The sequence below is a fragment of the Lutzomyia longipalpis genome, chromosome 1, assembly GCF_024334085.1.
Source record: "Lutzomyia longipalpis isolate SR_M1_2022 chromosome 1, ASM2433408v1".
In the NCBI taxonomy this organism is placed as follows: domain Eukaryota; kingdom Metazoa; phylum Arthropoda; class Insecta; order Diptera; family Psychodidae; genus Lutzomyia; species Lutzomyia longipalpis.
This window is the reverse complement of record NC_074707.1, coordinates 21101230-21121095: the sequence shown is the minus strand read 5'-3', so window position 1 is coordinate 21121095 and position 19866 is coordinate 21101230. Positions and strand designations below refer to the sequence as shown.

The window sequence follows — 19866 nt, the reverse complement described above, 5'->3', positions numbered from 1 at the left end:
TTATTAGGTCATATCCTGACAAACTGGAAATGATTTTTTTTTCAAGATATTTTTAGTCAAGCATCTAATTGATATTTTTGACAGATTCTTTCATCATTGTAGGGAAAAGGATTTTTAAAAAATTCGCCTAAATTATTTCTTTATAGACAATTTTATGTTTTAAACTTTGAAAAATTGCTTAACTTTCAGTGACTCCAAAAATGGAAATTAAACGTGGATTTTCCTAATGAAAAACAAGGAAGTAAAAATAAAATGTGTGCCTATCTGGCAGATCTTATAAAATACATTAGGCCTCCATAATTTTTTTTTTGATACAATCAAGTTATGTTCTCGTTAATTCATAATAAGTTAATTTTCTTGATGTCTGGCTACCAATAGTTTACAGGATGGAGTCTCGGAGTAGAATTAAATTGAATAGAGTAAACTAATTCAAGCATTTGTACGATATTAGGTGCAATTAATTCAAGTCTTTTCATTTAGCCGATTCAGACTTTATAGAGATGTAAAGATTAAATCTTTAGAACTCTTCCAATTTATTAAATAAAATGCGATGATTGCCGATAAGAGTTTTAAAATAGAAATAAAATTATTACGTAAATATTTAATTTATTCATTACACAACACATAGTTTTATTTTTGGTTTATGATCTGGTTTTTATTGGTAAAGTTTGGAATTATTGGGATTTTCTGATCTACATAATAAAAGCAAAAAAAGCCACGTCAATTAGCGTGTCGCCCCTCGATGAAGAGAGCCACGAGATTTTGCTAAAGGTTCAACATTTCCTTAAATATGGCTTAGTTATTATCACAAAGATAATCATGTCGTCTGGGTTTATCATACAATGAAGAGTGCCAGAGAATAATATGTGTGTAAACATTTTTGAGATGAAGCTGAAAAGTAAAATATTTTCCCAGTAAGTTCGCGCAAATGTCTTTATTAATTTTTTTTCTTCAAAGTCACTCCAATTGGCAATGTGTTGGAGTTTTCAGCAGCAGTGTGAAAAAAAAATAAATGACTGTATAGTTTGGAAATGCTGATACGTATAGAAATTTAAGCTTTTTCGTGGCTTGAGTAGAATACAGTGTAGGCAGTGGATACCATTCGTGCCGCGATACTCGCCCAGTGAGGATCATCTTTTAGTTGAGTGCAAAATTCTGTGTTCGAGGAGTGAGAGCTTTGTTGGTGCTGCACACTCAAGTAGATAACCGCAGCAGGATTAAGTTTGGTGGTGTGGAGACAGAGTAAGGGGGCAATTGGAGATATATGGGATCAACAGCCAGATATTACTAGATTTTCTTTTTTCGTACTTTGTGTCCCCCCAAAGTGACTCCGCGAAGAAAGGCCACAGTCTGTGCTAACATAAGGCTGCTTGTGCAGTCTTCAGTGTACGACGACCAGCCATTGAAGTGAAGTGCGTATATATGGAATTGATGTTTCATTAAACTTTTGATAACATGTGATAACAGAGCAATTGTGCGGAAGAAAATTCTCTGTACTTTTTTTTCTATTGAAAAATTAATTGGCATGTGCTTTGTGAATTTGTGCTCATTTTAACGAGGAATTTGAGTGGTTTTGAAGACTTTTTTTTCTCAAGGAGATCAGCTTAGACAAATCTATACATTTCACAATGGCTGTTGATCACACATTGGAGGAAATGATGGGAATGCTAGGTAATACTTGATCTATATTTCGTCTTAATAAGTACCTACATATACATACAGTGAAGTACTTATGTGTTCAAAAGAGGTATTCAGAGAGAATTAATCAGATCACAATTTATCATCAATATATGCTTTAAGATTACGCCCATTGATTTTGAGTTTTAAAGCATATTTATCAGATCACACAATTTTTTTATTATCACCCACTCAATGTGTTGCCAACTCGTCTCATCTTTGAGACATTTAAAAAATTTGGCCTATTTGGCCTATTGGGGCACGTGATTAAAGAAAAAAACTCATTTTCTGCGTTTTTTCTCCACATGTGGAAAACACTTAAACTGATGATTGGCTATGTGTACACAGAAGTGCAGTTGAAGGCTAAAGTCGGAAACTCTCAAATCCCAATTGAATATCTGTTGATTGGGAAATTGCTTTTAATTGATTGGGTACGCCTTCTGCCCACTTACATACAAAATTGATAATTAACACCTTTGCAATTCCACAAAATAAAAATTCAAAAATTGCCATTTCTTAGTATTGCAAGACATGAAAAACCCACAAAACCTATAAGCTATATCAGAGATGTACATTCACGCGATTTTCATCAAATAATAAAATTCAAACAAAACTTTTATGTGAAACCGAAGAAAATCACATTTTAACCACGTTACATAGGTATAGGTACGTGATTTTAGCAGAAATATGTGCAAGTCAGTAACAAAGGTTTTAGGATTGGCAAAATTTTGTGAAATTCATTTACTTTCACTTTTCTTTGAGACATTTGATTAAAATGCGGCAAGAAAATTGCCACTGAAATACTGTGTTGATGTCACTTCTTACTCAAGCAACAACACCGGGGGACGCCCCACGTGATCATGAATGGAAAAATCCTTTCGCGAATTTATTTTACTTTACACATCATCAGAAGGTGACTTTAGCGTGGTTTCGTGCCTCTCATTCTTGTCGCAGTTCACTGAACCACATCTCTGCCAAAAGACAATGGAATATCTTGTCTTGAAGACATTAAACAAGTTTTGAGATGTTTGATGAAGAAAAAAATTTTATTATTTGTTTAATTTAAATACCCAGAAATTGAGCAAATGACTTAATTTAAATGGAGGTAAAACAAAATGACGTAGGAATTATACATATTTCCTTATATAGTTAATTTTTTTGATAACTGATTAATTGGCGTAAAATTGTGTTTTAACGGGGCTATCACACTTAAGCTCCAAGTGCTTGAGCATTATAACCTCTATGTGAGTACGAAAGAGAAAACAACGGTATTTTTTCTCGTTTTGTCACATGTAAAATCTTAAGCATCAAGCGCTTAGAGCTCAAGTGTGATAACTCCCTAACATATAGGGGAAAGTACTCAAATTCTGGATATTAAAGTGCAAAAAAGGCAACAAAAAATTGGTCAAAAATAATAAAATTAGCGAAGAACAAAAAATGATTGTAAAGTTTTTATAAATAAATTCTAAAAGTTTAGAATAAAAGTTAAACGTTTATAAAGAAACAATGAACATTAGAAAATAAATGAAAAAAATAAAAAAATGAATGTCAAACGTTTGCAAAAAAGAACGCCAATTGTTAGACAATAATTGTCAACAACTAATTCGAACGTAACAACGGTAACAACCGTTTTGATTTTTTAGCAATCTTATTCCAATCCCCCTATTAAATAGATTTGTATAGCTACGCCCCTGAGAAGAATGAAAATATGGGGTGCAAGGATTTAACAATGTATAAATTTGGTTCAATCGTTGATTAACTATACGACGATTTGAAGAGCCTTGATGTATTGACATCAACAAACATTATATATACGCATCACGGGATATTAATTTATTATTGATTACACTACTGCTCTTCCCACAAGGCTATAGAGAGCGAGTTTAAGCATAACAAAAGCAGTTTAATTTAAACATGCAAAAATAGCGAAAAACACGTCAATAATGGAGCATTTTAAATTGGAGTATTTGCAGCATGTGGAGTACTTAAAATATTTTTCACAAACAACTATGAGGCGCGCACGGGGAACGTGATGCCGAAGAATTGTGATACCTACAAAAAAAGGCAATTACAATTACTGGGATATTTGCATAGAGTATGACACCTTATTTACTGTGCCACTATGTAATCAGACACCCTGACTTGTTGGCTATATTAGCGTGGCATAAATCATGCGAGAAGCGAGGGCACGCGCTCGACTTGCCTCATTTGACTGCTCACCCCAAAAATCTCACGCTGCTCACACAATCAGTTCCCCATTCCAGCAGCAATGGCTCCCCAATGAAGACGCCGAGATAAAAAAAAATCACACTACGGAGACACCACACAGAGATTGCATGGGATTTTTTTATGTGGTTTTGATCTTGACCTTAACCCACAGCCGGGTCACACAGTCTCATGTGAGCTATCAGCGGAAAATTGGTTGGCGGCACGGCCAAGCAATAAAACAATGAGTCGTGATTTCTTTGCTGGGTGTACAGCAAAAATTAAAACGACAGAGTAGATAAATTTCGCCGCGTGGTTGCTCACGTAGAAAATTGCATCAATCTATTTTTTCTCTCATTTTTTTTTTAATTACATTCGCGACAGAATAATTTTAGACAGAGATTTTAATAATAAATTCGCGCAGGAGAGAAAGGAAGAAAATAACTGCGAAGTCTGACGCGCACAAATAAAAATTAATGTGAATTTCTTATGAGCCAAAAATAGATTTGATTTAGCTGACTAGAATGTCTATTTAAATCCCCCAATTGGTCTATCAATTCAGCAACCCAGATTGATCTTATCAACTGTATACTGAATTATGACTCAAACTCAAAAGATCGTAAATCAATGGGAACCACCACGTGTTTGAAGAGTTCTTTAAGCCTTTCACATTTTTCAAAAAAAAAAGAAAAAGAAAGCTGACTATCCTCTTCATCTTTTTCATTTTTTTTTAAACAGGTGTGAATATAATTTAGAAAGGAGTTTATTCATTTTAATGTGGGACAAATTATCATTCAAGAAAACTTTCGGGACATGCGTAACATTGCACGGTGTTAAAAGAGAAAAGAAATCACCGGTTTTCCCAATTAAAGAGATTAAAAAAATACAATTGTGACGTCATTGTTTGCATTTTTAGGGTAAACTTTTACTTCTTTGATCCAGGGGATTCTGTATTGCAAAAATGGAAAGTCTCTTTGATCTCTTCTAATTCTTTTTCTTCATTGCGAGATTACATTTGTTCCACTTTTCCTTCGAATGAGATTTTTTTCTCCATATAGAAACGAATAAACTACTTATAAAGCTACTATTCTTATATTGTAACCTAATAAAAAATTAATCAGATCCTTTGTGAATTAAGGAAATTAAATAACTACGATACAAATTAAACTCTTTAGCAATTTACAATACACATAAATTTAATAAATTTGCCATGTCCCATTGTATTTTTTCCGATTTCCCCCAATTTTCCATAACTTTTGCTTTTTGTCGTTTTCAATTAATAAAGCATAAAACTTTTTTCTCCTAAATTGCTTTATATTTTGCTCACAAAAAAAGCTCTCAATTACTGTGACTTTCCACAATAAAATGTAAATGACTTTGCAAAAATTTGCTCAAAAAGAACACCGAAAGTTTTTCTCATTGCTCATTTTTTTGTCCTTCTTCAAGCTACAAATCGGTGAATGTACAATAATTTTCTATATAGCACTTCCCCGTGGAATGTGTCTACGAGATTGAGCAACAACAAAAAAAGTCCCCCCATAGGAGTAATGAGTTTGTTTGAAAGAAAATAAATCATCCATGTGAATTAGATGAAATTGACGAGGTCAATTTTTTCGCGTTGTCTAGCGGACAATCGCGCAAATAAATTTATCACCATGTGACTGAGAGAATCACGCGTGTATCTTACTGTTTCAGGGGACTTTGGGCGCTACCAGGGCTTCCAGTTCTTCCTGCACATCCTGTCTGCACTCACAGCTGGTATGCACATGCTTTCACTTGTCACTGTGATGGCAACACCGGAGCATCGATGCTTTGTTGAGGATTTGGACAGCAATGGGACACATTTCCCCTGGAATAGTTCCGAGATATCGCGATACATACCCTTGAAGGCATCCGGGGAAATGGATTCATGTCGTTTATTTGATGGAAATGAAACAATTCAATGCTCTTCATATGTCTACGATCGAACGTACTATGAGACATCGAAGACGATTGATTGGGATTTCGTGTGCAACAAACGTTGGATGGCATCTATATCGCAAACTGTGTACATGTTTGGAGTTTTCACGGGAGCCGTAGTTCTTGGGGGGCTTGCAGATAAAGTTGGTCGCAAAGCAATATTCTGCTGGTCGGCAACACTTCAATTGATCCTCGGTGTTGGTGTGGCATTCATCCCGGAATACTACTCCTTCCTTGTTGTACGTTTCTTCTATGGGATCTTCGGTAGTGCAGGAAGCTACATCACTGGATTCGTGCTGACAATGGAACTCGTGGGGCCAAGCAAGAGAACTGCCTGTGGAATTGCTTTTCAAGCAACTTTTGCAGCTGGTATCATGTTGGTTGCTGCCTGGGGAGCTCTCATTAAGGATCATGTTCTCCTTCAGGCAATCTATGGGTTACACAGCTGTCTACTCATTGCCCACTGGTGGGTTATGGATGAATCTCCACGATGGCTTTGGATGCAAGGACGTACCAGAGAAGCCATTGATATTGTTGCGAAGGGATTGAAGATGAATGGACGAGGAATTACAATGGACAAGGAATACTTTGCACGCAAAACGAAGGCTGCAACAGTGATGCAAGGTGAAGAACCCCGAGAAACTGCAGGGGTGTTGGATTTATTTAAAACCCCAAATCTCCGGATGAAGACAATCAATGTGTGCGTCAATTGGTTTGCAAATTCTCTCGTTTACTACGGATTATCCCTCAGCACGGGGAAACTCTACGGGAATCCCTTTCTCATTCTCTTCATCATGGGTCTCGTAGAATATCCCAGCTATATTGTAGTTGTACTCCTTCTGGACAAAATGGGTCGTCGCTTTCTTACAAGCTTCCTCATGCTCGCAGGTGGTTTGTGCTGCATAGCAGCTACTCAAATGGTGCAGGGCAGTACAACAACAACAGGAATCGTCATGATGGGCAAACTCTTCATTGCGGGTTCCTTTGCAATTATCTACAACTACTCAGCCGAACTCTTTCCCACAGTCGTAAGGAATTCAGCAATGGGATTGGGTTCAATGGCAGCTCGTCTCTCCGGAGCACTAACGCCCCTTATCACCCTTCTGGATTCATTTGATCCCACCGTGCCTGCAATTATTTTCGGCGTTGTGGCTCTTCTATCGGGCTTTTGGACACTATTCCTGCCAGAAACAATGAATCAACCAATGCCACAGAGTATTCAGGATGGGGAGACTTTTGGCAAAGGGGATACCTTCTTCACAACATTCCTCGGACGTAAGAAGCGTGATGTTGTTCAACCTGTCCATATGGAACAAATGGTACCACTCCAAAACAATGATAAGTAAATATAAATCAAAAACAAATATTTTAATACAGTGAGGAGGAAATCTGAACAAAGCATTTTAAAGTTTTAGATATTAAGAGGAATTGTTGATAATAATATTTTTAAAATTAATCAAATCTTATTTGTTTAGTGAGTAATGACGCCCTATTACAATAAGATGACGAAATCTTTTTTGAAAAGAAAATTAAATATTTAAAAAATATTTTTTAAAAAGTGTGGGATCCACAGATTTACTGCTCACTGTAAAGAAAATCAGAATGACATCGCTCTGTCACACCTTTATGAAAAATTCTCAACACGTGGAGCTATAAGATTCAAGGAAATTCGACGATAAAATATTGCACAAAAAAAAAAAACAAATAATGTGCCTATGTAATTTCCAATTCTGAACAATAACTATTGTTCTTTTATTTATTTATCTGAGATTATAATATTCCATAATCAACATTCATCTGTATTTTTTTATTGTTATTTTATGTACAACGAAGATAATAAAAAATTAACAACAATTTCTTTTTTTATATTATAAAAAAACTAACGTGTATATAATATATTCTGTCAGAATCGAGACATATTTTTCTTTTTTTTTATGTGTATTACTTTAAATAGAAGGAAATTATATGGTATATCATATAATTGAGGAATTTATTAGACAACAAAAATATTAAATAAGATGTAAAATATATATTGAATATAATTATGTATAATGACTAAATATATTTTTACATCTCTGTCAAATTACTAAGAAATTCGATGTGAAGAATAAATTATATTATATATTTTTTCTACATTTTTCAACTTTTTTAAAATTCCTCTCTTTGCCACACTCATTTGGTGTCAACTCGCTGCGCTATACCCCTTCTGTGAGTTTTCCTGTTCACATTATATCAATAAATCTTGTTTTTTATTTACACATTGAATAAATATTACGACTGTTTTGTTTTTTTTTTCACCTTAACCATGAACATTTTGCGAGGAAGGGGGATATTTTGCAGTGACATTTATAGAGTTTTTTTTTACCATTAATATATAGTTTATCCCTTTTAGATTTTTTTTTATAAGAATATAGAGAATTTTTATTTTGTTTTTGGATAAATATTTTGTCATTCTAGAAAAGACAGTATACGCTACAATCAAGTGCTAATACTAAACAAAGAAAAAGGAGAAATTGATCATAAAACGCTCCGTCAATGAACTACGTGAAATAGCAAACATCTCTCTATTAGAATTGGCCTATCCATTGAATGATTTCTTTTAAACTTTTTCCTCTCAAAATTCCACCCTCTATTTTTTTAAAAAAATAAATATGTGGCTATTCTAATGCAAAGTTGGGCCATTTAAATTAATTGGTCAAATTTTATTATACTAACTGCTTGTTCCTTCTTCCATTTATACACCATCCAAACTTTTAGTTTCCCTTCAGTTTCAATGAACACCCCCCGTAAAAACTGAATGCATCTAAAACAGAATATTTACATTTATTTTTCATTTGTTTTCAAAATCCATCGTCAGGTATTATGTATATTTTTAGATATCATAAAATACAAACACGCTTTTCTACTATATTTTCTTTTATCTTTCCGCAATTTTTATTACATAGCTTAAAACTTTTTTTTGTAGCTAAATCTACTGCAATCCATCGTTAATTTACTCATCTAAAATATCCAACTTTCTTGTGTTTAAATATTTAAACATTTTAATTATAAGTTAAATTATTTTCGTGTAGGGGAGGGCGGGGCTAATAAAGTCACTTAAGGGTTTGGAAAAGGCTTAAAATATCTTATTTACTAGCTAGATAGAACAAAATGATCTGAGAAAGAGTTGTAGGGTAGTAAATTTCCTAAAGAATTGAGCAATACATTTCGCTTTATCTATTTGGGAAATATGATATTTTGAGCTTTTTCTAAACCCTTAAGTGACTTTTTTAACCCCGCTCTCCCCTAAATATTTATAATATTGAATGAGGACTGTTCATAAAGTATTTTTGCTTTTCTTTTGTAGACTTGGTTGTAGATTTATTTTCCTAAATTAATTCGAGAATATTTTAACTAATTTGAATATTTTCTATAGTGACCACCGGATTGTTAGGTATTTTTTACTCCAAAACTGAATCAAAAACTTGATGTCGATATAAGTTAGATTTTGTTAAAAATATTTATTTTTAAATTTGAAAATTATAATGTTAAATTTTGACTGATTGTGTTTTTGAATCGTTTTTATCAGTCAGATTTCATTTAGTGACCTATTAAAGAAAAATAAAAGATTTACTTTTTCTGACATCAATTATTTTTTTTAAAGTTTTGTGTAGCTCAAAATATGTAGACCTATTTGTTAACTGACTCATGTTTTTAAGAAGAAAAAGAAATCTTTAAAATCTACTTTATGAACCAGTCCTCATTTACTTGCCACTGTATTTTTTTTAAATCGTGTCTTTTTTGCTAAACAACATTTAAAATATTTAAAAACATAAAAAACGGTGCGGAAAGTAAACTGAAAATAAATCTCCTTTAAATTATTCTTATATCTGATTGTAATTTACGGAAGACAAGTTTTTTTTTCTTTCCATCTCCTCTTAGACATAATCTTTATGCTTTTTCAACTCTCACCCTTTTCGCATAATTCAATAAAACGTTTTATAATGTACTTAAATATCTACTTTAATACGGATTTTTACTAATTTCGTAGCATTTTTTTTCTGGTGTTTAGACAACTTCTTGAATTGAACATTTAACAAAAAAAAAGTTGATGTGATGCACAGAATATTTTTTTATTTAATTTTTTTCTATTTTATATCACATATACGTATTTTTAAATCATTTTTATTTTTATTTTCGCATCAATAGATATGTTCTTTCTTTATCATTATTCTCTCTTTTTATTTCAATTTATATTTTTGTTTATTTCTTTTTTTGATAATTAAAATTGACGATTATAGATTTCTTTGTCACAATTTGGAAAGAAAAACTTTTTTTTGCAAATTATGTAAAGTTGGAAGGAAATTTAAATTGTGTTTAAAGCATTCAAATACTTTGCTAAAGTTTCCAAAGTTTAAGAACCAAGATAAGGTTACCTATATACGTAAAGTCTTGGGGCTTTGCGTTGCGGTAATTGCATCAAACTGGAATAGCTGATATACTTTATTTACTTCTCTGCATAACTTTGTTGTTGTTAAATTATCGCAAAATCTTCCTTTATGAATTTTACCCTTACAGCCGTTCTTCTTTGAGAAATTCTTGTAAAATTAATGAACAAATTAATCTACTTATGTTGTATTGTATGTACTGCATAATAAATGTAGTTCAAGCATTATAGATTTCATGGGATTACTTTGCAAATTCTGTGCATCTTGATATTTCAAAGAAAAACTTCATTTAAATCAGATTAAATGGGAAAACTTGAAATGTATAAGGTAGGAATTTCTCATTTCTTCCTGTAGCATGGTGAAGGACAATTTGATATCCGCATGCAATAAAACTTTCCATTCGTGTGTTATTGGAAACATGCTGCACACACCCATCTAATTCAACTTTGTCTTTTTGCATCATCTCATTCCTCATGTAAAATCCTTCCGGAAGTTTAATAATTAAAACATACTGCGCACACACACACCAAGTGGGAACATCAGTTACATTTTATAATTTCTTGTTTTTCGATAATTTGATTCTGTTGGTGCATAAAGAATGACAATTAATTTTGTTTGTATTGCAGTTAAAAGGGTGAATGGAATACATATTTTGTGATAATTTTGAAATTGGAAAATTTACATCACATCGTGACATATAACAATATTCCAAATCTTCTATAAACTTTCTTCTCAATTACACTGATTGCGTTAGAGCAGACAAACGGTTGCTTCAGTAAAGGATATTCGCAACAATGGCAATATATGCACAGTCAGCACCAAGCTACTCAATTAAACTATGAAATCCCTCGAGAGAATTCATTTCCCATATTGGCATTGAAAGGGATGAAAAGCTGGCACTGACACGATATGCAATTAATGCAGTTGGATTTTTAATTTGATTGGAATTACATTCATATTTTGCACAAAAATTAATTAGCACAAATTTTTTCTTTGAGATTTATTTTTAAATTATTATGTGTACCGCTTGAACTTTTTACAAAATACATTCGTCGTGGTGGCACGAGTAATAGAATCATTTTATGTAAAAGTTTTAGAATAGAAATTAAATCAATAATGCATAGGGGAGACCGGGGTAAAAATAGTCATTTTGGAATTTTCAAATGCCAATTTCTCCCAAAATATAAATCGGAAAAATCGGAAAAAATTAGGGTGCAAAGCCCTACCAACCTATAATTTTTGGCAGTAATTTGGAGGTTATCCGATCAGTACTTTGGGAGTTAAAAAAGAAAATAGATTTTTGGCCCATTTCCCAAACTTTTGCGTATTGAGAAAAACGCGTTTTCCGAGCTTTTCCTTCAGCAATTTTCCAATCAGATAATTTTTCTCACTAGCTAGGTTACTTCAGAAAATGTTGCCAAGGTGTATTCTTCAATAACTTTTAATGATTTTTCTCTACAATTTTTTGAATCAAAACATACCCCTTGGGGTAGATCTAGTCATCCCATGTAATTCATATGGGAGATCGAAATTTTTGGCATATTTTCTATTCATTTGTTGCAAAATGGCGTGTTTGAGAAAATCGCAAAATTCTCTGTTTTAGTGCGTATAAAAGTGAAATTCCTTGTCGCGGATCAAAAGGTGAGAAGTTTAGCTATCAACTACTATCAATCTCTCAGGTGAAAAATCATTGGAAATGTCGGAAAATTCGACCGACTTTATTTAGCCAACTGGTGACTATATTTACCCGCCGCGTTTAAAAAAAGTCAGAAGCGGAAGGGTTCAGGAAAAGCTCGAAAACTCATATTTCTCGGGGAGATAGAGAAAAGTGGTCTGAGACAAAGTTGTAGGCAAGGAAATTTCCTATAAGAATGACCTATTGAGGAAATTTTCTTGTCCTTAGGGAATCCTGCAGATAAGAATTTATGCCAAATTGACTTTTTTTACCCCGGTCTCCCCTATTCATAAAATAAAAATCAATAACATCAGATTTAAACGTTAGAGGATGACAATAGAAGTCGATTTTTTTTCAAAGAATATTTAATGGAAAAATATATTTTAAGGAAAAGAATCTGAATTCAAAGAAACTTTGCACTAGAACTGTGTTTTTCTTTGACGGAATGTGGGAGTGGAGCTTTGTTTGAACATCCAATAAAATCGCAGCTTTGAACTTGTTTTTAAATTACAATAAATAAGAAGAAGAATAAGTCCTTTCTGATTGGTTGACAAACTCAAGTAGAGCGCTTATTGGTTAATCCACGTTCAAAACATTTCTGGAGCTTCGGTGTAAAGTTCTTTTGAATGACGCTAATTTAGTGAAAGAAATGAAAAATATAAGACAAATTGGGTAAGTAAAAATAAATTGAATAAAAAAAGTGAACATTATCCTCGTGCACAATGGAAAATTGCTGACATAAACTGCAGCAGAGCAGAGTGCAGACTTCTGGTAATAGCTAAAGTTTTCTATATGGAATTTCTCTTTATACAACATAAAGGAAAAATGATAGATAACAAAGCTGTTATAGCAAGACATTGTTAAGTATAGAGATGCGCCAGTGTCATAAAATATCTCAATGATAGTCATTTCAAGCAGCAGCCAGCGTCAAATTTCTTTTCTTTAAATTAAATGGAAATTCCAAGAATATGTTGCTAACGAAATTAGTGTTATCCCAGAATTTATATAATGTACGACTAGACTAGATAGAGAGAGAGAGAGAGGAGAAATTTGAGGAATTTTGTCAAAATAAATAGAATCACGTATAAGAGATAATTTGCAAATTACCTCATTTGGTATACTTATATACATAATAAAGTATATCTTCTTTCTGTAGGTGTAGGTACTCTTTAAAACCTTAAGAGAGTACACGATCCATAGAACACGATACAACGAATAAATAATAATAAATGATAAAAGGAAAAGAGGAAAAATAGGATGTGATGCACAAACCTTGAATTTATGATTGCCTCTCTGGACATTTGGTATGCATTATTTTGAGTTTTTGGGCTTCAGCCGAATCATCTCCGCCAGCTGTGAGGGCCGTGTGAACAATTATAGCCGGTTGACTCTCTGTAGGTGGGTGTACCTCGTGACTCTCGCCAGGTGTTAGATTGGCCAACGCAGCCAGGAGATCGTGATTCACAAGTGGTTCATTCTCTTCTCGTGGTTCCCATCCAGCGGGTGGTGAAGCTGGTGGTGATATAAGGAATTGCTTCACTGGAGCTGGTGGCTGAAGATTCTTGTGAGACACTGGTGTCACGGGCTGTGCAAAGTAGCAACTAATGATGGATTTGGAGAATTGATACTGATGCAGCTGCAGGCGTGCACTTGCAGCCGCAATGGCTGAATCAAAGTTAACACGAAGTCTCTTGAAGCTCTTGAGCCAGTGAAATGTAACAGTATCCGAGAAGGTGCGGAACAAATTCTCCATGTCTGCCTTTAGCTCTTCATTCGTAAACACTTCCGAGTGAATGTTGGTGACAATAATTGATGTGGGAAGATCATCGAGGGTGTCCGCATCTGTGTTGTGATCTTCATCGGAATCAATGTGCTGTATTGGATGCTGATTGGGTAGACCGTCGGCAGGATTAATAAAGATATTCGTCTCATCGGCTGGTGAGAGGTTATCATTCTCCTCCGGTTGTGCCATTATTCCTTCCCACACGCACAGGGCACACACGGCTACTTCCTGTAAATCACACCCAGAGAGAGATTCTACCAAATATTCTGTTACGTCCTCATTTACGTCACACACTCTCACTCTGACGCTCTTGGCGCGCCACAATTTCCTCAATTGCCAAGACCGCACTCAATTGCCAATCGAAAAAATCAATTGCCAACCCTCAATTAGTGGACAATGGGTACAGGAGAAGAAAAATAAAAACCAATATAACTCTTGGGTATGGAAGCCAATTATGTAAGGCCGTGTGAGTGGGAGGAGGAGTAGGAGAAAGATATGTCAAGGTAGACCAAGGACTCTGGACTAAAAATGCACAACGGAGAGACAAGGAGAAAAAAAAGTGAGGAGGCGGTCTTGTCGTCACATTCCACACTGCTCACATAATCAATAATATTGGAGATGAAATATTAATGATACCTCCTTCACCACTGGATTGCCTGGAGCTGAGATTTCCGAGGAAACAGGTGCGAAAAACACACCAACCTAGTGCTTCCGGGAGTAATTTGATAACAATAATTGCCTGCCTCTGCGTTTATGCGCTCTCGACGAGACTTGGTTGATTGTGTAGGCGAGACAGAGATTTTTAGAGCCACAATTACACGGATTCTCATCAATAAATCTATCAATACTGTATCACAAACTGTCCACGGGCACCTTCATTACATATTGTTTGTGTTTTCAAGGCAATAAAATGCACAAAATTGTTAAAAACAATTGGAGTTTACGCAGAGCCAACTTTCTACCAAATTCACTGTCATTTCACTACTAGAAAAATTGTCATATGTGTGTGAGTGAACTTTACTACTAGAAAAAAAGTACGAGAACTCGAAAAATGAGGTTATGTTACCGAAAACAAAAACAATGGAGGAGTTTCTCAAACTAAATTGGTAAGGAAATACCCAATTTCCCAGTTAATTCTTCTTTTAATGAACCTCATTTGATTCTCCATAGGTCAAAGAAGTATCCCAAACATCTGAGATATGGAAAAGATGTTTATTCCTGTGGATTTTCTGATGATGAAGAAGACGTGTATGTTTGCCATTTGAATGAAATTAATCCAGAATTCTACGGGAGGACGCATAAACCTCAGCAGCACGCTGAGAAACAGGAAATAAGGACAACCGACAGCCTGACAAATTCCCAAAATGCACGAGATGAGGGAGGATTGCACCTGTTTCGAAAGTTCCCAAATCGTTCAAAAATCCCGCGAAATATTCATATGAGCTGCTTACGATACCTCAGAAAGATTGAAGATCTTCACGGTGATGGTGATCTTTCCCCGGAGCTGAATAGTGATGGAAAAAATTACCTTTCCAGCGAAGCTATGAGGAAGGCAGAGAAACAGGAGTTTTGTGAATTTGTTAAGAATTACTTCATGACCTACCTTAGCCATCGATTTCTCAAAATCGACGTGGGAATGGAGGATATTTTAATTGAGCAATGGAAGAAAAGTATTCAGGACGTAAAGAAGAGGAAAGATCAAAATTATCAGCTACAGACTGCATTAGGCTTGGATTATCGCCTTCCCGGAGATGAAGAAGTCAGTTTTGTGCATGAGAAGGAAGTCTACCGTACAGGAAATGTCTCAAAAATAAATTGTAGCTTCTCTAGCACGGAAATGCTGTCTTTGGAACAAAACTCTGAGCAATTGAGAGCCTATCTGGGCGACAACGGTGACAAAAATTCCAGAAGGAAAGACGAAACAACGAGGATTGTCAGAGATCTTGCTGAAGAGAATTCAATCGACTTTATATTGCCACTTGAAGCTATTGAGATGATGGTGAATGGGATGAAAATATCTTGGAATGTCCCTTTTAGAATTGAAGACACTGGAAAGAGAACTTTGGGGATTATTGACAAACCTCTTCCACCTTTGAGCATTAACACAAAACAGAGAAATGCAGAAATCTTTAAATATTGCCTCGAAATGAAAATTCTGGATCCTCAAACAGTGTCTAGTTTAGAGAAACTTGAAAAGTATCCCATTTATTCAGATAGCGAGGATGAGATGCAATTGGTTATTGATGAATCTCAAACTGATACAAATGCAGAAGTTACTCAAGATGCCAAAAAACTGCCTTCTCACACAGCAGCGCCTGAAAAGACATGGCAACGTGCAAGAAATAATTCCTTTCACAAATGCATTCTTCGCTCTGACGATGACCAATGCTCAATCCTCGTGGATACATATCAAGATGGAGCAGATTCAATGGATAATGTGATCAATTTGTCCATTAAAATTGAGCATCAGACCGAGTTTGGAGCTGAAGAAATGACCCACGAGGAGCTAATTCACGAATGGTGCTTGCAAATGTTTAATCCTCAAAGTAAAACTCTCAGGATTCGCATTGATTCGCAAACACTGCAAATTCTCTCTGTAAAGGAAGTCTCTTTGAAGAGAATTGAGAGAGATTTGGAGAGACTACACAAGATCTCAACACAGGAATTACTTCAGAAACTCTGGGGTCTTCTCAGTATGATGAAGAACTTTCCCACGCAGAACTACCTGATGCACCATGATGTGGTTCATGACAAGAAGCTCATGATTTACGTCAGCAGAGAATGTGGAATGCCTGATAGGAATTTTCTGCAACTCAGTCAACTCTACGAGGGGATTGATTTCAAGCGAAAACCCCTCCTTGAGCAACATGAATGGATCCCAATTGATGATCAGGAAGTTACTCTTTTCCATGAGCGTGAAAAAGTAATGCCCTGTGCCTTCCCGCATTGGGGAAAACAACCCGGAAGTGCTGGTATGTGGAATGAGAAGAAAGCATTGAAAGCCAAATTCGAAGCACGTCTAAAGAAGAAAATAGAAATGCAGCAAGCAATAGAAAAACGGAAGAAAAGTGAGAAGAATCGAAAGAAAAAGGAAAAACGACGGCAGACTCAGATGTTGAAGAAGCACCAAAAAGCTACAGAAAAGACGGAAAAATTTGGGAAAATGCGTAAGAATATTTTGTTTTACAATTTATTAAATATTAATTAAAATGATTTGTTTTTTACAGTTGCAAAGTCCGGAGATACAACAGCTCCAGAGTGGTTCTTTGACGAGGATGGTCGAGTGAGGCTTCACACAAGTCCTGGTACAAGCCAAGAGACTTTTCCTACGCAGTGAAGTCCTGTTTCTGTTAAGTAGAACAAGAAGTGTTCTTGAGGATTCTTATATTAAGTATTTTATCTAAAAATTTTAAGTATTTGTCCCGGAATGCCTTTAATGAAAAACCCAATGGAATACAGGTGGAAAAATCACCTGTGTGGGAATCATTCTAAAAAACCGAGTTTTTATCTTCCAAAGAGACTTTTTGAACAATTTTATTTTAATAAAAATTTGTCCAACTTTCCAAGAATAATAAATATTCTCGGAAAAACAAGTTTATTTGGGTTTATTTTCTTTGTTCATGATTTTCATAACAATTTTTTTCACTTACATTTTGACTGTCTCGAAGAGTTTCGAATGTTCCGGAATAACAGGACAACTTTGAGGTTAGCTTTTCTTTTTGAAGACCCAGAAAGTCTGCTATACTCGCCAAATTAATTTCCAAAGATGTAGGAAATTGTTCAGAATCCCTATTACTATCTTTCTTATCACTTTTCACTCCCAGAAAGCTCAAAATTCACGTGAAAAGGCTTGGAAAAGCGAAAAATAAAAACTCCAAATTGACTGTCAAACCCGCTTTTGATGCGTCACCTGGTGGGCTGGCTTCAACATTGCAAATGACTTAGCACTTTGAACTTTGACGTTTTCTCGTGTTCTCGCATTTTTGCAATTTTATTCGCATTTTCCGTGGAAATTCAAGTGATAAAAGATATAAATTGATAAATTCACACGGTAAGGATGGCGGGTGCTACACTTTTCGAACGGGCGCAGGCAGTTTCGTCCGTAAATCGCGAGGAAGGGATTTCACTTCTCAACAAGGTGAGCAATGTCGTCTCTCAAACCTATTTTGCTTGCAGATTTCATATCAAAAACACAGAAATTCAATTGATAAAACAACATTCAAAGTGTTGAATCGATGGTAATGGGGTGATTTACATGATTTTGCAGATTGTCCGGGAACAGGAGGTGGCAGAGAATGATGAGGAACTCATTCGGATTAAGGAGCAGGGTATAATGCAGTTGGGTGAGCTGTACAAGCAGGAAGGGAAGGCTAAGGAGCTAGCGGACTTGATTAAGGTCACACGTCCCTTCCTGAGCCTCATTAGCAAAGCAAAGGCCGCAAAACTTGTGCGCTCCCTTGTTGATTTGTTCTTGGACCTGGAAGCAGGGACAGGGATTGAGGTGCAGCTGTGTAAGGAATGCATTGAATGGGCAAAGCAGGAGAAGCGTACGTTCCTCCGACAGTCCTTGGAGGCACGTTTGATTGCACTCTACTTCGATACGGGCATGTACACAGAAGCCCTTGCACTGGGCTCACAATTGCTGAAGGAGCTGAAGAAGCTCGATGACAAAAATCTCCTGGTGGAGGTGCAGCTGCTCGAGAGCAAGACCTATCATGCATTGAGCAATTTGCCAAAGGTAAGCAATCTCTCTTTCTTTGTGACGTCGTTGGTTGTATGACACAAAGACTGTGTGACCTCATCCGGACACTATATATAAACTTGTTTATTCGGTTCAATGTCTTTTCTCTCCGGAAAGCTTTTTTATACGGAAAACTTTGCTGAAAATGATTTTTTTCCAGGCTCGTGCTGCTCTCACATCAGCACGCACCACAGCCAATGCAATCTATTGCGCACCCAAGATGCAGGCAGCTCTGGATCTGCAATCAGGCATCCTCCATGCTGCTGACGAGAGAGACTTCAAGACGGCCTACTCATACTTCTACGAGGCCTTCGAGGGCTACGACAGTGTTGCTTCAAATAAAGCCCTCACAGCCCTGAAATACATGCTGCTGTGCAAGATTATGCTTGGGCAGTCTGATGACGTCAATCAGATTGTGAGTGGAAAGCTCGCAATCACATATTCAGGGCGCGATATTGATGCAATGAAGGCAGTAGCCCAGGCATCTCACAAGCGATCCCTGGCTGATTTCCAGCTTGCACTGAAGGATTACAAGAAGGAACTGGAGGATGATGTGATTGTAAAGGCGCATCTTGGCACACTGTATGACACAATGTTGGAGCAGAATCTCTGCCGCATCATTGAACCCTATAGTCGCGTGGAGGTGGCCCATATTGCGGAGTGTATCAAACTTCCCATGTCGCAGGTGGAGAAGAAACTCTCCCAGATGATTCTGGATAAGAAGTTCAGTGGCATCCTCGATCAGGGTGATGGCGTTCTCATTGTTTTCGAGGAAACCCCCGTGGATAAGACGTACGACACTGCCCTAGAAGTCATCCAGCACATGGGCAAAGTTGTAGATACACTCTATCAGAAAGCTAAGAAGCTCTCATAGGCGTTAATTATATCCTCCTCTGCTCCGTATATATACAACACTCACACATTTTTGTAAGGAATTAATTGCATACTGAGCTCCCCCCAGACTTTTCCTATTTTCCCCCCTCAAATGAAAAATAAATCTTCCGGGGATTTTCTCCTCGTAAAATTAAAATCCGTAGAATCTGCTGATTGAAATGTTATTTTTATTATTTTAAATTTCTTTTCTCCACTTAACCAGCCTTTTAGGTCTCATGTTTAATTAATCTAACAGTCCAATTATTAAAATTGCAATTTTACAGTAATTACAATTATTTTATCTATTATAATATAAAATGAAAGTTGGTCTTTTACTGCTGTTCATGCTTTTTTTAAGTGCATTTTCCGGGCGGAAAATGCAATTTTCTTCCTCATGTATGAGGATTTTGGTCGTTATTAATTGAATTTTAAATTTGGATAATAGAGTTGTGTTTTCTTCTATTTTCTACCAAAAATATTCAAAATTTTCCATTTTTAAGCTTAAATTTTCGCTTTTCCGTCTTCT

At 35.6% G+C, this 19866-nt stretch overlaps 4 protein-coding genes and 1 long non-coding RNA gene across 9 annotated transcripts; 3 read left to right on the top strand and 2 right to left on the bottom strand.

The window, feature by feature from the left end:
• Nucleotides 1–802: 802 nt before the first annotated feature.
• Nucleotides 803–7976, top strand: LOC129796940 (organic cation transporter protein). The gene is made up of 2 exons (XM_055839096.1): nt 803–1671; nt 5578–7976. The coding sequence occupies exons 1-2, from the start codon at nt 1629–1631 to the stop codon at nt 7185–7187; spliced, it is 1653 nt and encodes a 550-aa protein (XP_055695071.1). The 5' UTR covers nt 803–1628; the 3' UTR covers nt 7188–7976.
• Nucleotides 7552–13915, bottom strand: LOC129796945 (protein sarah). 5 transcript variants are annotated; one of them, XR_008751289.1, is made up of 3 exons: nt 13216–13915; nt 13051–13119; nt 7552–12964 (listed from the first exon to the last, which is right to left on the bottom strand). XR_008751289.1 is itself a non-coding variant. In XM_055839102.1 (2 exons), the coding sequence occupies exon 1, from the start codon at nt 13913–13915 to the stop codon at nt 13223–13225; it is 693 nt and encodes a 230-aa protein (XP_055695077.1). In that variant the 3' UTR covers nt 7552–13119; nt 13216–13222. The 5 variants fall into 5 exon arrangements, 3 of the variants coding, with proteins under 3 accessions (XP_055695077.1, XP_055695078.1, XP_055695079.1); XR_008751290.1 differs by having other exon boundaries at nt 7552–12575; XM_055839102.1 differs by having other exon boundaries at nt 7552–13119.
• A 766-nt stretch (nt 13916–14681) lies between these two features.
• LOC129796938 (uncharacterized) lies at nt 14682–17324 on the top strand. The gene is made up of 3 exons (XM_055839092.1): nt 14682–14832; nt 14897–16893; nt 16954–17324. Exons 1-3 carry the CDS (start codon nt 14786–14788, stop codon nt 17061–17063), a joined length of 2154 nt encoding a protein of 717 aa, XP_055695067.1. The 5' UTR covers nt 14682–14785; the 3' UTR covers nt 17064–17324.
• Nucleotides 16901–17493, bottom strand: LOC129796948 (uncharacterized). Its single transcript, XR_008751291.1, has 2 exons — nt 17377–17493; nt 16901–17073 (listed from the first exon to the last, which is right to left on the bottom strand). It is a non-coding gene; the product is annotated as an uncharacterized LOC129796948 (long non-coding RNA).
• LOC129796941 (26S proteasome non-ATPase regulatory subunit 11) lies at nt 17405–19663 on the top strand. Its single transcript, XM_055839097.1, has 3 exons — nt 17405–17864; nt 17994–18464; nt 18628–19663. Exons 1-3 carry the CDS (start codon nt 17784–17786, stop codon nt 19339–19341), a joined length of 1266 nt encoding a protein of 421 aa, XP_055695072.1. The 5' UTR covers nt 17405–17783; the 3' UTR covers nt 19342–19663.
• Nucleotides 19664–19866: the final 203 nt, after the last annotated feature.

What these genes read in the sequence shown, in the direction of transcription:
- LOC129796941 (XM_055839097.1), top strand. Translation starts at nt 17,784, where the DNA reads ATGGCGGGTGCTACACTTTTCGAACGGGCGCAGGCAGTTTCGTCCGTA. An exon ending in GGATTTCACTTCTCAACAAG is followed by an intron (nt 17,865 to 17,993) that starts GTGAGCAATGTC and finishes ATGATTTTGCAG; the next exon opens with ATTGTCCGGGAACAGGAGGT. An exon ending in CATTGAGCAATTTGCCAAAG is followed by an intron (nt 18,465 to 18,627) that starts GTAAGCAATCTC and finishes ATTTTTTTCCAG; the next exon opens with GCTCGTGCTGCTCTCACATC.
- LOC129796938 (XM_055839092.1), top strand. Translation starts at nt 14,786, where the DNA reads ATGTTACCGAAAACAAAAACAATGGAGGAGTTTCTCAAACTAAATTG. An exon ending in GAGTTTCTCAAACTAAATTG is followed by an intron (nt 14,833 to 14,896) that starts GTAAGGAAATAC and finishes GATTCTCCATAG; the next exon opens with GTCAAAGAAGTATCCCAAAC. An exon ending in GGAAAAATTTGGGAAAATGC is followed by an intron (nt 16,894 to 16,953) that starts GTAAGAATATTT and finishes TGTTTTTTACAG; the next exon opens with TTGCAAAGTCCGGAGATACA.
- LOC129796940 (XM_055839096.1), top strand. Translation starts at nt 1,629, where the DNA reads ATGGCTGTTGATCACACATTGGAGGAAATGATGGGAATGCTAG. An exon ending in GGAAATGATGGGAATGCTAG is followed by an intron (nt 1,672 to 5,577) that starts GTAATACTTGAT and finishes TTACTGTTTCAG; the next exon opens with GGGACTTTGGGCGCTACCAG.
- LOC129796945 (XM_055839102.1), bottom strand. Translation starts at nt 13,915, where the DNA reads ATGGCACAACCGGAGGAGAATGATAACCTCTCACCAGCCGATGAGACG.